The sequence below is a fragment of the Microchirus variegatus genome, assembly GCF_963457635.1.
Source record: "Microchirus variegatus genome assembly, chromosome: 18".
In the NCBI taxonomy this organism is placed as follows: Eukaryota; Metazoa; Chordata; class Actinopteri; order Pleuronectiformes; family Soleidae; genus Microchirus; species Microchirus variegatus.
This window is the reverse complement of record NC_139819.1, coordinates 1,567,387-1,583,117: the sequence shown is the minus strand read 5'-3', so window position 1 is coordinate 1,583,117 and position 15,731 is coordinate 1,567,387. Positions and strand designations below refer to the sequence as shown.

Here is a 15,731-nt window from a genome sequence, read left to right as displayed (position 1 = left end):
TCTGACTTTTTGTCTGAATTCTAATCTAAGACTTTAATCTGATGATTCTGGGGGGAAAAAAAGAATTCTGACTTTAATCTGAGAATTCCGACTTTTTGTCTGTATTCTAATCTGAGACTTTAATCTGAGAATTCTGGGTAAAACGTTACAATTCTGACTTCAATTTGATAATTATTTTTGTCTGAATTCTGACTTTTTGTCTGAGACTTTAACCTGAGAATTCCTTTAAAAAATGTTTTAATTCTGACTTAAATCTGGGAATTCCGACTTTTTGTCTGAATTCTAATCTGAGACTTTAATCTGAGAATTCTGGGGGAAAAGGTTGTTATTCAGACTTTAATCTGAGAATTCTGACTTTTTCTCTGAATTCTGACTTTTTCATAATAATAAGCAGTAGTAGTCTGATTTAATCTCAGAATTCTCAGATTAAAGAAAAAGACAGAATTCTGACTATAATCTGCGAATGCTGAGATTAAAGTCCAAATTCTGACTCTAACCTTTGAATTTTGAGATCAAAGTCAGAATTCTGTCTTTCTCTTTAATCTGATAATTCTGAGATTAAATCAGACTATTACTACTTATTACTTGTTTACTAGTTATCTAGTAAACACTCGTAAAGTCATTTAAATGTCAATTCAGTGCACAGTACCGTGAAATATAATAAGAAATTGTAAAGTGCTTTTAAAAGAAACTGGATTTGGAAAAAAAAAAAAAAAAAATCACATTATTTTGTTGCCGACGCCAGCGCTGTAAAAAAAAAAGATTGTTTTTACTTAAATAAACATGTGTGAGGAGACAGAGGGAGGTCAGTTAGGAAGAATGAAGGGAAGAGGAGGAGGAAGGGTGGACCAGACAGACACCGTCTCATCTGCACAGACAGACCCGACATTCTCATGATACCACTTTTATTAGTAAGCAAGTTTGAGGCACGTTTCCCGCCAGGACGACCAAAATAAACTCTAATCTAAATAATAATAATAATCTTCTGCACACGCACGAGGAACTAATATGACCGAGATTTACAAAACCAGTGTACAAAAAGGTGGAGTGCGTATTTATACGACACCACCGCAAACGTCCGCCAAGGAGGTGTTATGTTTTTGCCGGAGTTTGTCTGTCTGTTAGCAACATAACTCGAAAAAAGTCACGGACTGATTTGGATGAGATTTTCAGGAAATGTCCGCAATGGGGCCGGGAACAAGCGATTCAATTTTGGACTCACTGGAAGAGTCATGAGCGCGACGTCCGTCACAAGAATCAAAGCCAACAAAGCAGAGCAGTCGATTATACACAGCTAATGCTAATGTGCTGTTAGCAGAAACCTTTGAGCCAAACATGCCTGGACAAAGAGGTTTAGTTCTTAAGCAAACTTAAGCAATAAGTGAATTGATATTAAAAAAAATAATAATAATAATGCTCCTAACAACACTCTCATTAGCATCCAGCATGCTACAAGAAAGCTGTTATTTGGGTTGCATTAGTACTGCTACAGCACCACTAATGCTCGTCGAAGTTAAAAAATAACTTCGCCGAAAACATTAGCATTAATCTCCAACATTTAGCAAAGGAAAATGTCTAGAATGTCAACATCTAACAGAGGAGGCTTTATCGAATTCTGTGAACAAATCTTTTTTTAAATCAACCGTTTCTAACGATTCAGGTACGCCCAAAACACCTGACACTATAGTTCTAGAACTAGCTATGTAACGGAAAAGCGCAAATCGACGATTCAAAAAAGGCTGTTTTGTGGAAACGCAGATGAACCACCAGGTCCAAACGACGTCTTTGATGAAGGACGCAAAGAAGCGATTGGAAAAACCGTAGAGATGCCAAAAGTCAACAAACAACAATTTCTTGACCCTGCTTGATATTTCGCTTGAACGGATCGCGTAACCACGGCAACCCTCAGGAAGTTTTTTTCTGTTCCCCGACGGCAGCGAATGCCATTTTTTTAATCTATGCTCTTATCAGCGCTGGAACCGGAGGACACGGACTGCCCTTCCTTGTCCCTGCGACTGCAGCCTCTTTTAGGAATCTGTGGGGCCACCGCTTTGCCATTGTGCTGTCCTACAGGAAGTACGGTCCGCCGCTCGCTCCCAGCATTCACTGGGTTTCCTGTGTCAGGTTACCACGTCCTGTGTTTATTTTCTTTGCTTTTTTCTTTTTGTCCGTATCCACCCTATATAGGGTTTTTCTAGCGTCCACCAAACTACACAAAGGAGACGATGCCGCTATAGTCGCAAGAAAAACTGGCAATAAAACGTGTCTTTATCTCGTCGGGGATTTACGCATTATCCCCCCCCCCCCATCTCCTACCTTGTTTTACTGTGACCTGTCTCACGGCGGAGCTTTAAATTCCCCCAAGTTTCTATCGGGGTCCTCCCCCCCCCCAACCACCACCACCACCACCACCACCACTGCAGCCGAAACCAAAAAAAGAAGAGGACCTCAATCAATTTCAAATTAAGCAGTTCGTTCAATGGACATTGTCTTTGACAGATAAGCTTGTTACACCTTGAGAAAAGGGGACTAAAGGAAAGACTTTTAAAACAATCTCTTCAAAGTAATTATTGCCGCGGCTCAGACTCGGTTCTCTTTCTACTCGTCTAAAACAAACAGCTTTGGAAAACTTAGCAGGGTGTGATGGATAGAGAGCATGAATGATGTATAAAGTCTATTTTGTCCGGATCAATACTGAATTTCATTAGGACACACACACACACGCACACACAGGCACAGACTGCATTTTGCTGAGGACACAGGGTTTTTTATTTCTACCACATCCTCCTTTGTGTTTCCATTGAGGAACTTAAAGGGCCCACGTTTGCAACGTCTGATGTGGCAAAAGAAATGCGATCATGACACGTGCAACATTTTTCGCCGTGCTGATCAACATCGACACGTGTTCCGATATGGATTGTTTTTTGTTAATGCTGCCACTTCGAAGAGCGTCCAGAATTTAGCCTGTAGTTTGAAATATAAAACTGCGCGTTAGCAGCTAATGCAGGGAGCACTCACTGTTATTGTTTTGCAGCGGCTAATGCTAATGTGCTGTTAGCAGGAACCATTGAGCCAAAGATGCATGGACAAAGAGGTTTAGTTTGTTAAACTTTAGTAAAAAGTGTGAATGTGTGAGAATGCCCTTAGCAGTGGTAGCATTAGCACTGCTACAGTACTGCAAATGCTAGTGTATTCCGTGCATCGATTGATCAATAATGATATGCATTATAATATGGATTATTTTTGTTAATACAGCCACTTCAAAGAAAATCCATACATCTAAATTTAGCCTGTAGTTAAAATATAAAACTACAGCTAATGCAGGGAGCACTCACTGTTATTGTTTTGCGGCGGCTAATGCTAATGTGCTGTTAGCAGGAACCTCTGAGCCAAAGATGCCTGGACAAGAGGTTTAGTTTGTTAAACTTAAGCAAAAAGTGTATTGATATTAAAACAAAAATAATGTTCCGAACACTCTCATTAGCATCCAGCACGCTACAAGAAAGCTGTTATTTGCGTTGCATTAGCGCTGCTACAGCACCACTAATGCTAGTGTATTCCGTGTATTGATAATGATATTTATTAAAATATGGATTATTTTTGTGAATACTGCCACTTCGAAGAGCTTCCAGACGTTTAAATTTAGCATGTAGTTTAAATATAAAACTGCGCGTTAGCAGCTAATGCAGGGAGCACTCACTGTTATTGTTTTGCAGCAGCTAATGCTAGTGCTGTTAGCAGAAACCTTTGAGCCAAAGATGCCTGGACGGAAGAGATTTAGTTTGTTAAACTTAAGCAAACCGCTTATTGATATTACAACAAAAATAACAGCATATTAGCTGCTAATGCTGTGGTAGCTTTAGCACTGCTACAACACACCGCCAATGCTAGTGTTGTTAAACTACTACTTTGGGTTAAACTATCATTTAAAGTGTGACGTTTCAAGCCAATCGGTCAAAGTCGTAGTGTCCACGCCCTTTCGAATGAGGCGTGTTTGCTCATTTTGCGAAACGTGCGAATCGCCAAGATGGACGCCCGCCGCTAGGTCCTCGTGCTCCGGCCCTCAATGATACCACTTTGTTGTTTAAAATGACTATTTCAATACGTAGCAGACAGTTATCGCTCCATATTTTCCACAACGTTACGAGGCAAACGATGTCGTTATTCGCAGCATTTCATCACCTGGTTCCTGTTATCATTCCAGATAAGTGCCTGGAAACAAGGTGCCCTTTTTTGTTTAACGCTGACTCTCGCACTTCGCTCCGAGTCGCCGTGATGCGGTTAGGCGTTCTACGTGCTCGCCTCGCGAGTTCACCTGCATGCTAAACGCTGACCTCTCGCAGCCAAACGCAACACGGCTTCCTTTTTTCTTCGAGATCGCCCCTGGAGGATAACTCACCTCTGTTGTCCTTCCTACGGCTCCTCTGCAACGCTGACGACCGATCCACAGCGACGGGAGGAGGAGAGAGGAACCTGAGAAGAGGTGATGGGTGTAAATGAGAGTCTGTGTTGCAGCATCCAAGGCTGAAAAGTGTCGAACAAGAAAGAGGCGAAACGGAGAAAAAAACGCCAGGTCTGGAAATCATTTCCCCGACTTGGTGTTTATTTTTCAAAGCGAGCGCCGGTGTTTAGATGATGTTCAGACACAGTTGTGGTGTTTTGGGCACTTCCATATACACCCTGCTCGGACACAGCGGGGACTCGACTGGTGACAGATGAGGACGGGCTCTTTTTGACGCAATGAAATGGATTTGATTCTTCCAGAAATTGCTGCTCATTTCCTCTCTGTCCGTCCCCTAGCAAGATAGGATACGTGAAAGGCATGAAAACCTGAAATCGGCAGCCTGCTTATTCCGAAAATCTGTCCACACATGAAATGATCCGTCTAAACAACACCAACGTACAATTTACAAATAAACCCGACAAAGAATGCGCACTCGCTTTTATGTGAACCACATGTGCCGAGGAGTAAATATTGCCGTTTGGATGGATCCACTCGCCATAGAATACCAAACAAGTTCAGAAACGCAATCGCAAACACACTGGACGAATCCGCCCGTACGCGGCTCGCTGAGGATCTGTGAACGGGCGGCAACGCCAGGTCAACACCGCTGACCTCTGTAATCTCTGAAATCTGGCCTTTGTTTTTGGGCTGATGACTTCCTTTTTCAAGCTACACCACGGTTTGAATAAGTTGCGGTTTTAAAGCTCCCATAGAGTCCTATCGCTCATATATGTGAGTTATGGAGGCCTACTTACATACATTAAAGCGGACCTAGACCGGAAGTTCCAATTAACGCTGTTTTATTTTAGTGTGTATCTGCGTCATTACCTTGTTTATGAAGCCCTGAAGGTTCAAAACAAACAGTTCAGTCACTGCTGAGAACGCTGTGTTTTATTATAATCTCGGACTCAGCGAGATCTCTGAAAAAACCCGGTCCGGTTACGTAAACAGCGGTTCTCCTGAACAGCAGATCCTCCTGCTCCGGGCACTAGTCCGGGCACATCCGGTTGCGTACATTGAACCGCAGAAGAAGAATAACGTCCGTTGTGGAGGTGTTTCACGAGCGACAGTGTCTTCTGACTCTGGGTCAAAGGCGGGGAGTCGTGAAGAAGCAATTTTAAACACTGTTAAAACAATGTTTTGATAATGAGTAGCAGTGCATCCACTGTTCCAGAGGGGGGAGCTGTGCTTCTGAGAGCGGGTGTGCTGAATATGTCACTTCCGGGTACTGGCCAATCACAAGACTCTGGGTGAGAGAGTTGAGTCTCAAATCCCGCGGCTGGGAAACACCGTCTGAAAAGACAGATTTCTATCGGCTCGTTTACAGCAACTAGGAGGTTTTTGAGCATAAAAACAAGTTAATGTATGTAAGTAGACCTCCATAACTAACATATGTGCAACAGGACCACTCTATGGGAGCTTTAAGCTTGTTTTTATGGTCAAAAACCTCCTAGTTGCTGTAAACGAGACGATAGAAATCTCTCCTCACTGAAGCTCTCCTCAGCCGCTTTCCCAACTACTCTCCTTTGATTGGCCAATACCTGAAAGTGACGTAATTAGCACACCAACGGACTTTCTTCTTCTGTGGTTCAATGTACGCAACCGGAGCAGGAGGATCTGCTGTTCAGGAGAAATGTTGTTTACGTGACCGGACGGGGTTTTTCCAGAAATCTCGCTGCGCCCGAGATTACAATACAACGCAGCGTTCTCAGCAGTGGCCGAACTGTTTGGTTCGAACCGTCAGGGCGTTTCGTAAAAACGAGGTAATGTCGCAGATACAAGCCAAAATTACTAGGTACAAAGGTACTATTGTTAATAGAAAGACAGTTGAATGACACGCAAACAACTACCAGTAGACTATAAAGTGTGATTATAACCCTTTACACTCTGGAGAATGCGTGCAATGCTGTGGAGCATGTGTGGCCAGTCAGTCAAGTTGAGAGGTATCATCTTCTTTCTTCTGGCTGACGTAGATAATTAAGATCCTGTTTGTTAAGTAAACACTTAGAGATACTTAATCAAATACAGTTCCACTCATAAGAGGATGGCAGTCAAGGCGTCCAGACGTATATGTTTCTTGGTGATTTCACTCAGCATTGTCGTGGCAGTGCTATCATGGGATTATTGGCTGAAGGGCATCGGGTGAGTTGTATTTTAGGGGGAAAATTGAGAATAAATGTCTTTACGTTTTGATTCACCTGAAGCGTTGGATTCACTTCTCATCGGTCAAATCTCCACATTCAGTATTTTGTCAGAAAGTCCAAGAGAAAAGGCCGCGAAACCTGGAGCGGAGAATTCCACACCTGTCAACTCCAGCGATGCCTTCGACAGGCTTCCCGGCTTTGATTTAGAGGATGTTTATGACATGGACGCTTCGGCAAGACAGACGGTAAAGTCCTTTTTTTTTTTTTTTTTTTTTTTTAATGTTTCCGTTTTATTTGTTAGCTGCTTCTAGATAAACTTTTTTTTTTTTTTTTTTTACATTTCCAGACCTGTGCTCAGTCTCTGCGGAACTCTGAGGACAAGGACTTTACGAAGGCCTTCCTTCCCGACGTAGGACTGTTTCTGCACAAAGACAGTATCAACATGAGCAAGTGGGACCAACTGTCGCATTTCTACATTCCATTTGGTTTCATGGGCCTTCAACAAGACGGTAGGTGACTGCATCGCTACCACAGGGTCTCAACAAGTCAAATTTAAGACTTTTTAAAGACCCATTTCAAATCCATACTGGCAAAAAAGTACAAAAGACATGAAGGAAAATTGGAGCCACACATTTGCTCTTAGCCATCTTATGCAAGCAATTGGGCTTCGCTGTGGGCTTTCGTTAAGTTTTCTCCGCTGCTATGCTAAGCTGTAGCACACCGCGGCGCGCGCACAGCACTCTAGCTAGTGGTGCGCGATAAATTCTCACCGGGCAGCACAGGTGACCTACTTTAGTTCCGTGTTGTAGTAACGTTATCGCGTCCTCAAAAACAGAAACATTTCAAAGCGAGACTGAAGTTTATGCACGTTTTAAATAAACGTAACGTTAATAGATTTTTAAGACCTTTCGTAATTGTATTTAAGACCTTTTATGAGATTTTTTCTCAGCTGCCGAGACCACAGGTTGCCAGTTAGGTCAGAAAACGAAACCTAAAAGGCCTCTGTATTTTGAATTTGAATGCAGTAACCGTTTTTTGGCCACATTCTTACATATGGCACCTTTAAGGCCTTGAATTCAAATTATTGGATTTAAGACTTTTTAAGACCCCGCGGATACCCTGTACCAGACCCTCACATTTTAGCCGAGTTGCACACCGTGATTCTCATTAAGTCAACAAGGTATTTAAAGTTACTTCATGTGTCACGAGCTTGTGGACTAAATAACTTACATAGCATTCTTGCTGCTGTATTCTTGGTTTGCAGAGATCATGGCTCGAGTGAAGTTGATCCCAAAGCCGACAGAACCTCTTCTCTCCCCAAAGCCAGGCGGCGACGGCTGTGTGCGCTGTGCAGTGGTGGGCGCTTCAGGGATCCTCAATGGCTCTAAAATGGGGAAAGAGATCGATTCACACGATTATGTTTTTCGGTAAGAAAGTGTGAAATGGTGAAAAACCTCCTAGTTGCTGTAAACGAGCCGATAGAAATCCTCTTTTCTGACGGTGTTCGTCAGCCGCGATGTTTAGCCGCGAGTGAACTTTCACCCCCAGAAGACAGAGTCTTGTGATTGGCCAGTACTATTCAGCACATCTGCTCTCAGAAGCGCAGCTCCCCCCTCTGGAACGGTGGTTGCACTGCTACTAGTTATCAAAACATTGTTTTAACGGTGTTTAAAAATAGCTTCCCAGACTTTGACCCAGAGTCAGAAGACACTGTCGCTCGTGAAACACCTCCACAACGGACGTTATTCTTCTTCTGCGGTTCAATGTACGCAACCGGATGTGCCCGGACTAGTGCCCGGACTAGTGCCCAGAGCAGGACGATCTCCTGTTCAGGAGAACCGTTGTTTACGTAACTATTACGGGATTTTCAGAGATCTCGCTGAGCCCCGAGATTACAATAAAACACAACGTTCTCAGCAATGGCTGAACTGTTTGTTTAGAACCTTCAGGGCTTCGTAAACAAGGTAATGACGCAGATACACAACAAAAAAACAGCGCTAATAGGAACTTACGGTCTAGATCCGCTTTAAAGTATGCCTCGAACAACTTAGAATATGGACTTTATTCTCCACTTTTTGGGGGTTTCCTCAACATTTCAACTGTATTTTGAAAAATAAATACCTCCCACCCATCCATCCCACCCAAAGGATAAAGCGGTAGACAACGAATCATAACTTTGACGATTCTGAAACTCGTTCCACGTGGCAGGTTGAACGGCGCAGTCACCGCAGGCTACGAGGAGGACGTAGGGAGCAGGACGTCGGTGTACGTTCACACGGCTTACACCATCACTACGTCGCTGGAAGTCTTCAAGAAGTACGGCTACACATCCGTCCCCGCCGACGAGGTACTGACCGAATGTCGTATGTCGCGTGGCGACGGCCAACGCCGAAACCGCGCCGACGCTCATCTGCGCTCTGCTTTCTTTCCCCAGGACATAAAGTTTGTGCTGATTCCCGAAGGCTTGCATGATCTCAACTGGCACACGGCTCTTATCAAAGGAGAAACAGTTGATCATAAAGAGTAAGTGATGACCACGTATTGTCTATCAGTGACGCTACAGATTTAGACACAAGTGCACAAGTGTCAAATCAAAGGTGTGTAGAAGATCTGCGAGCATTTGCGCAGTTTTCGATGTCTCGTCATGTCGTTCTGCAGTTATTGCAACTATATTTCTCCGTTTCAACCCTCCAGACCGAGGAAGTACTACGCCGGGAGGTATAACGAGAGCCGCTTCTACGTGCTGCACCAGGACTTTCTCAGATATGTGCGAAACAGGTAAACCTGCTTTCAAATTTCATACATTTCATGGTTTCGCGCAAAGATGCGTCGATTAGAGACGGTAATTCCACTCCAGCAATAATAACAATAGCAAAAGTAATGAATGTGACATTGTAGGAATATTTAAAAAATACCTTAAGGGTCATTAACCATCCCGTCATAATGTGAGACGTATATTGTTTCAACAAGTAATAGTATATATAATATAATATAATATATGTATAATAATTGTATATTGTTTTAACGGTAAACGTATCACACGAAAAGTATATTGTAATAATAAATAAAATGGTCACGATAATGCTAAACGTATATTGTTTTTACGATAAACTTATTGCGTTTAACGCGAAGCATAGATTTCCCAAACTTATCACGTATAACTTATCAACATATATGTTTTAACGATGAACTTACCACTTTTAACGCAAAACGTAGAATGTTTTAACGATAAATTTGTCACGTATAAAGCGAAAAGTAGATTATCTCAACAATAAACTTATCACGTATAACGCAAAAACATAGTTTTAACAAACTTATCATGTGTAACGGGAAATATGCTTTAACGATAAACTTATAACTTTTAACGCAAAACGTATAATGTTTTAACGCTCAATTTATCACGTATAACACGAAACGTACATTGTTTCAACAATACATTTATCACCTTTATTGTTTTAACGATAAACATATCACGTATAACGCAAAACGTTTATTGTTTCAACGATAAACTTATCACGATAATGCTACATGTATATTGTTTCAACGATAAACGTATCACGTATAACACAAAATGTACTGTATATTGTTTCAACAATACATTTAGCACGTATATATTGTTTTAACGATAAACTTATCACGTATAACGCAAAACATATAGGTTTTACAAACTTATCACATAACGTGAAATGTATTTTTTTTACAAACGTATCACGTATAGCGCAAAAAGTATTATGTTTCAACGATAAACTTATCACGTATAACGCAAAACATAGGTTTTTACAAACGTATCACGTATAACACACAATGTACTGCATATTGTTTCAACAATAAACGTATCATGTATAACGCAAAACATACATACAGACACACAAAGACAAAGATGTTTCATCATCATCATGTTTCTAACAGGTTCCTCATGTCTGCCCATGGGAACGAACCAGACTGGGCCTTTGTCAGACCAAGCACTGGGGCGTTGACTCTCTTCCTGGCTCTGCACACCTGTGACACAGTAAGTTAGCGTTTAACCAAGTCCTCGCGCAACCCACAGGTACCTTACGTCCTTATTAAATAAAAAATAATACTATTTACAGGGTGAGCATCACAGAGTCTTCCTGCATACAGGAAACCAAACAATAGCTAAAACGGCCTGAATTCTGGCTTTTTTCGGATGGGTGATTTTCCCGTTTTTGGTTTCTTTAATCCCCGACTCTCGCTCTCTTCTCTGTCGTCAGGTCAGTGCATATGGATTCATCACCGAGAACTACCAGAACTTCTCCCACTACTATGTGGAAAGAGATGTTAAAACCAAGGTCGTTTTCTTCGCCAAACACGACTATATCCAGGAAATGAAAATGTGGAAAAAACTGCACCAGAGCAAAATAATAAGACTGTATGAAAGAGTGTGACGGAGCAGTTCATGTGGGTTACACACCTATGTTTACGAAAAGCCCAAAGGCTAATTCAAAGTACATGGCAACATGGATATAATGGTGATATATTGGAGCTCCAGGGTGTGGGGTGCGTGTGGTGCTTGTTGTATCCGCTCTGGGGCTCCAGGACGGCGGGCTAGTGGTACTCGGTGTCCCTGCTGTGGAGCTCCAGGGCTTTCGGAAAACATAGGGCTGTCCCCGTTTGGGTGCGTTCTTGTATTTCTTACCCTACTAATACCCAACGTTCAAACGAATGTTCACCTAAGTGTCCTCTATACAACCTATTCTGTCATAAACAATGACCTCGTCAGGACCTGTAGTCCCCCATGGAGACCAAAACCTGGTCCTAATGAGTCAGATTTTTCCAGCTAATTCGTTAGCACTAATAATAATAGTCCTTGAAGAAAGTGATCGGAAAGGATTATGAACACTGTCAATATAGTGAGCAAACCAGCATGGGGACAGCCCTATATTCCGAATTCCATATGAGGTTTGACCTCCTTGGCCTTTTCCGACCGGCGCTTTGAGATTACAATGTAACCTCCACATTTTAAATACTGGCCTGGCCTTTCAGTGGAGGGCAATTTTTGCGGCGCTGACGAGACCACGGTACGTGTTTCGCAGGGCGGAACGAGCAACACGCGTCGGGCTAAGCGCGGATTTAACCCCAGCGTAATGTTCCCGACGCACCCGGCATCAGTCAATGTCCGTTAGGGTTAGGGTTAGCGTTAGCATTCTGTGTTCCGTCAAGCTTTCGGGACATAGGGATTTAGAAACTCAGGTGTGTAACCCTTGAGCATAGCCCGTGTAACGTATTTCTACTCCATTTCCTCTTACAATATATTATAATGATAATTTAATGATTTATTCTGGTATTTTACCACTGGATATTTGGAAGACGTGTGCCTACGTATGATTTCCGACTCATCGTTTGCCCGCCTAAATGCACTTATTGTAAAAAAAAAAAACCATGACTGTAATGTAATGAATGTGCATAAATAAATGAAGAAAAAACCTCATGCTGATGTTTCTGCTTGCAAGTTTGATACCGCAAGTACGTTTAATTCAGTACGACACTTTATCGCGTGTCGTACTCGTATCTTCCAGCGACACTCGTGTCCAGCTCCGTACTGTGCTGTGAAACCACACAAGACGACGGTTTCTTCACTTGCAAGGGTGATCTAGACCTGGGAATGACACAGTCCTGCCTGCTGGTCTTTTGCTATCGCAGTCTCGTATATATATATATATATACTTGCGGTTAGTTATACTTGAATAAAACTAGTTATTATTAAATCTTGAGATTTCAGGATTTCAGGAAGTCTTTTTTACTGCCGTTCACCACCGCCGTTCGGTTTGATTCTTGTGTCGGACGCCGCGCTCACGACTCAGTGGCCCTGCGGTCGGTTGACGTCACGTTTTAGTATTGGCTCAGCTCGCAGAGCAGGAACTAAAAGTAGGGATGCACCGATCCACCTTTTTTCCACCAAATTCACGTGACAACGGCCAAAAAACGGCATATATACCGGCTAACGTGAACCCTGGCTTAGAGGAGCGTGATTTGCATTGTTTTTATGCCGCTGTCAGTACCGTTCTCCTCAGCGAGCAGGCGTTAAAACAAAAACGGTGACGGCTGGGATTACGTCGGCGGCAGGTTGCGGAGCTGAACTTCCTGGTTAACTCCAGGTCAATCGTGCTCGCCTGCTAGCTGGCTGGCTGTAAACTGTGGAATGGATTTCCCGAACGGAGTCGTGCAGCATTACTCCGCGACTCATCGAGACGCGCCTCGGTTCAGGAAACCCATTCCACTTTTTGCAGCCAGCTAACAGAGCAGTCAGGGAATCACTTGTGGAGACATTTCAGCAGAGACACACACACAGAAGGATCGGAAATTTCCGATACAACTATAGAGATATCAGATCCGTCAATTATGTCTGTATCGGAACCCGATAACGGATCGGATCGCCCCATCCCTAACTAAAAGTAGCAGGTACTATTGTTAATAGAAAAGCAACTACAGTCTGTGACTGTGTCGTGGAGACACAACACGTTATTAAGTAAATAGTGTGTCAACAATACACCTGTGTTTACTATGACCAACGCCTGATTCATGGGAAATGCTTTTGCAATGCGTTCCCATAGAACAGCGCTGTAACTCAAACAAATTAAATACTCTTGTTGTGTTATTTATCTTACAAGATTGCATTTTAGACTTTAACGCTGAGCACACAAATAATTGCTCTAGTATATTGAGGTGTTGCCCTGGGCTGAACTTGAACACACTCACACACACAAAGGTTACAGGGTAAAGATAGACTCAACAAGAATGTAGTGGATAGTGCAGTCCACTTTGCAGTCTACTGCCAGTAGACTGCAAAGTGTGATGTACAGATTCTAACCCTCTACAAAAGTGCCTGTTGACTATATTGTCATGCAAAAACCACGTGTCTGCATCCTATTAGTTGTCAGCAGAATATCAGTCGGGTAAATCTGTAAATGTGTATCAGGACCACCAGACTAAACAAAGCGCCAACAATGGACCATCAGTGAAATAACCTGTTTTTGTATCATCCATCTGACGTCTGTGAATGGTTATGTTGTGTGCATTGCTGTCATCGCGTCGTCACGTTGACGTACGCGCTTGTGTTTTTACGATATGGATCCTTGATAAAGATCCGGTTTGCAAAGCAACCTCTTGGAGACACTTGGTCAAATGCAGTTCCCCACATATCAAGGATGACATTCAAGGTCTAACGACGTGTTTTGCTTCTCGGTGATTTCGCTCACCATTGTACTGGCTGTGCTGTCATGGGATTATTGGCTGAAGAGCATCAGGTGAGTTGTGTTTTAGGGAAAATTACGTTCAAATAAAATGTGGAGCGGCTTGTTTGTTGTTTAGCTGAAGTGTTGGATTTATTTGCTCATCGGTCATATCTCCAAATTAGCTGGAGCACTTTCTCAGGAAGTCCGAGAGAAAAGGACGCGTTGCCAGAAGTTACCATTTCACCGACAAGGACCCCGACTCCCATGCCACTGCTTCAACTAGCTTCCTCGCTTTGATTTTGAGGACGTTTACGACATGGACGCTTCGAGCAGACGGACGGTAAAGAACTCTTTTGATTTGTCCTTAGCTGCTTTGAGATAAACATGGACAAAATGTCTACAAAAAAATGTTATTGGACATTTCCAGACCTGTGCTCAGTCTCTGCGGAACTCTGAGGACAAGGACTTTAAGAAGGCTTTCATTCCCGACAAAGGACTGTTTCTGCACAAAGACAGTATCAACATGAGCAAGTGGAACCAACTGTCACATTTTAACAATTCATTTGGTTTTATGGGCCTTCAACACGACGGTAGGTGACTGTTTGCTCTTACTGTTGTTTTGATGGGTTTTTTTGTGGGATTGATCTGAATCTTAGACGAGTAGTGATTCTCTTTAGAGAGAAAATGTTATTTGAAGTTACTTTATGTGTCGTGACCTCGTGAATAATTACCCATCGGAGCATTGCCTTGCAGACGTGATGCCTGCGGTGAAGTTGATCCCAAAGCCGACAGAACCTCTTCTCTCCCCAAAGCCAGGCGGCGATGGCTGTCTGCGATGTGCAGTGGTGGGCGGTGCAGGGATCCTCTATGGCTCTAAAATGGGGGAAGAGATCGATTCACACGATTATGTTTTTCGGTAAGAAAGTCATTTCAAGTCAGTTCTTGCCGTCAAGTATGACTTTGGGCCAATTCCAATTCCTATCTTAACCCGCAAGCTCAACCCTTAATGTTAACTGGCCCTCAAAACCAAGTGTTGAGGGTTATTTTGTCACTTAGAAATGGGACACCCCTTAAATGCAGATACGTCTTCAGACTGTAGGGGGCAGAATAACGCGAACACTGCGCCCAGTCTGTCAACTCCATAAAAAAGGAGAAGAAGAAGAACACATTTACGTCAGGATTATTTATTCTGATCCATTTGTCAGTCAAGTTATTAGGTTGTCAGTTAGTTATAAGATGATACTCATAGTGGATTCATTAACAATGTTTTGATAATGAGGAGCAGTGCATCCACCGTTCCAGAGGGGGGAGCTGTGCTTCTGAGAGCGGGTGTGATGAATATGTCATTTCCGGGTACTGGCCAATCACAAGACAGTTGGGAAGGCTCTACGCTGGCTGGCCAATCACAACACAGTCTGTCTTCTGGGGGTGAGAGTTGAGTCTGAAATATCGCGGCTGTCAAAAAAAGACAGATTTCTATCGGCTCGTTTACAGCAACTAGGAGGTTTTTGAGCATAAAAACAAGTTAATGTATGTAAGTAGACCTCCATAACTAACATATATGTGCAACAGGACCACTATGTGAGCTTTAAGCATTTAGCAATGCTTTTATCCAAAGCGACTTACAAGAGAGGAATAAGCTACATCGAAGAAGTCTAGAGTGCCAAGGTGGAGAAGGAGATGGGGGTAGGGGTAGGGTAAGTGTTTAGTAAAGCCAGGGTCGTTTTCATTCCCAACCACGACTATTTTCAGGAGTTGAGAATGTGGAAAAAACTGCACCAAACCAAAATACTCAAACTGTATGAAAGACTGGACCCGGAGGGTTAGCCACGCCGACACTGAGGCTCTGATAGCTACAGGACGTCAACAAAGACCACGCCAGGACCAGTC

At 42.9% G+C, this 15,731-nt stretch overlaps 2 protein-coding genes across 2 annotated transcripts; both read left to right on the top strand.

Moving 5' to 3' along the window:
• Window positions 1–6,548: 6,548 nt before the first annotated feature.
• On the top strand, window positions 6,549–11,054 carry LOC310940162 (alpha-N-acetylgalactosaminide alpha-2,6-sialyltransferase 1-like; the record flags this gene model as incomplete). The annotated part of the gene is made up of 9 exons (XM_083905094.1): window positions 6,549–6,646; window positions 6,749–6,893; window positions 6,995–7,157; window positions 7,913–8,075; window positions 8,857–8,995; window positions 9,083–9,171; window positions 9,343–9,426; window positions 10,558–10,657; window positions 10,881–11,054. 9 exons carry the CDS (start codon window positions 6,549–6,551, stop codon window positions 11,052–11,054), a joined length of 1,155 nt encoding a protein of 384 aa, XP_083761220.1.
• Window positions 11,055–13,886: 2,832 nt separating this feature from the next.
• Window positions 13,887–15,668, top strand: LOC310940161 (alpha-N-acetylgalactosaminide alpha-2,6-sialyltransferase 1-like; the record flags this gene model as incomplete). The annotated part of the gene is made up of 5 exons (XM_083905093.1): window positions 13,887–13,913; window positions 14,125–14,181; window positions 14,269–14,431; window positions 14,595–14,757; window positions 15,560–15,668. 5 exons carry the CDS (start codon window positions 13,887–13,889, stop codon window positions 15,666–15,668), a joined length of 519 nt encoding a protein of 172 aa, XP_083761219.1.
• Window positions 15,669–15,731: the final 63 nt, after the last annotated feature.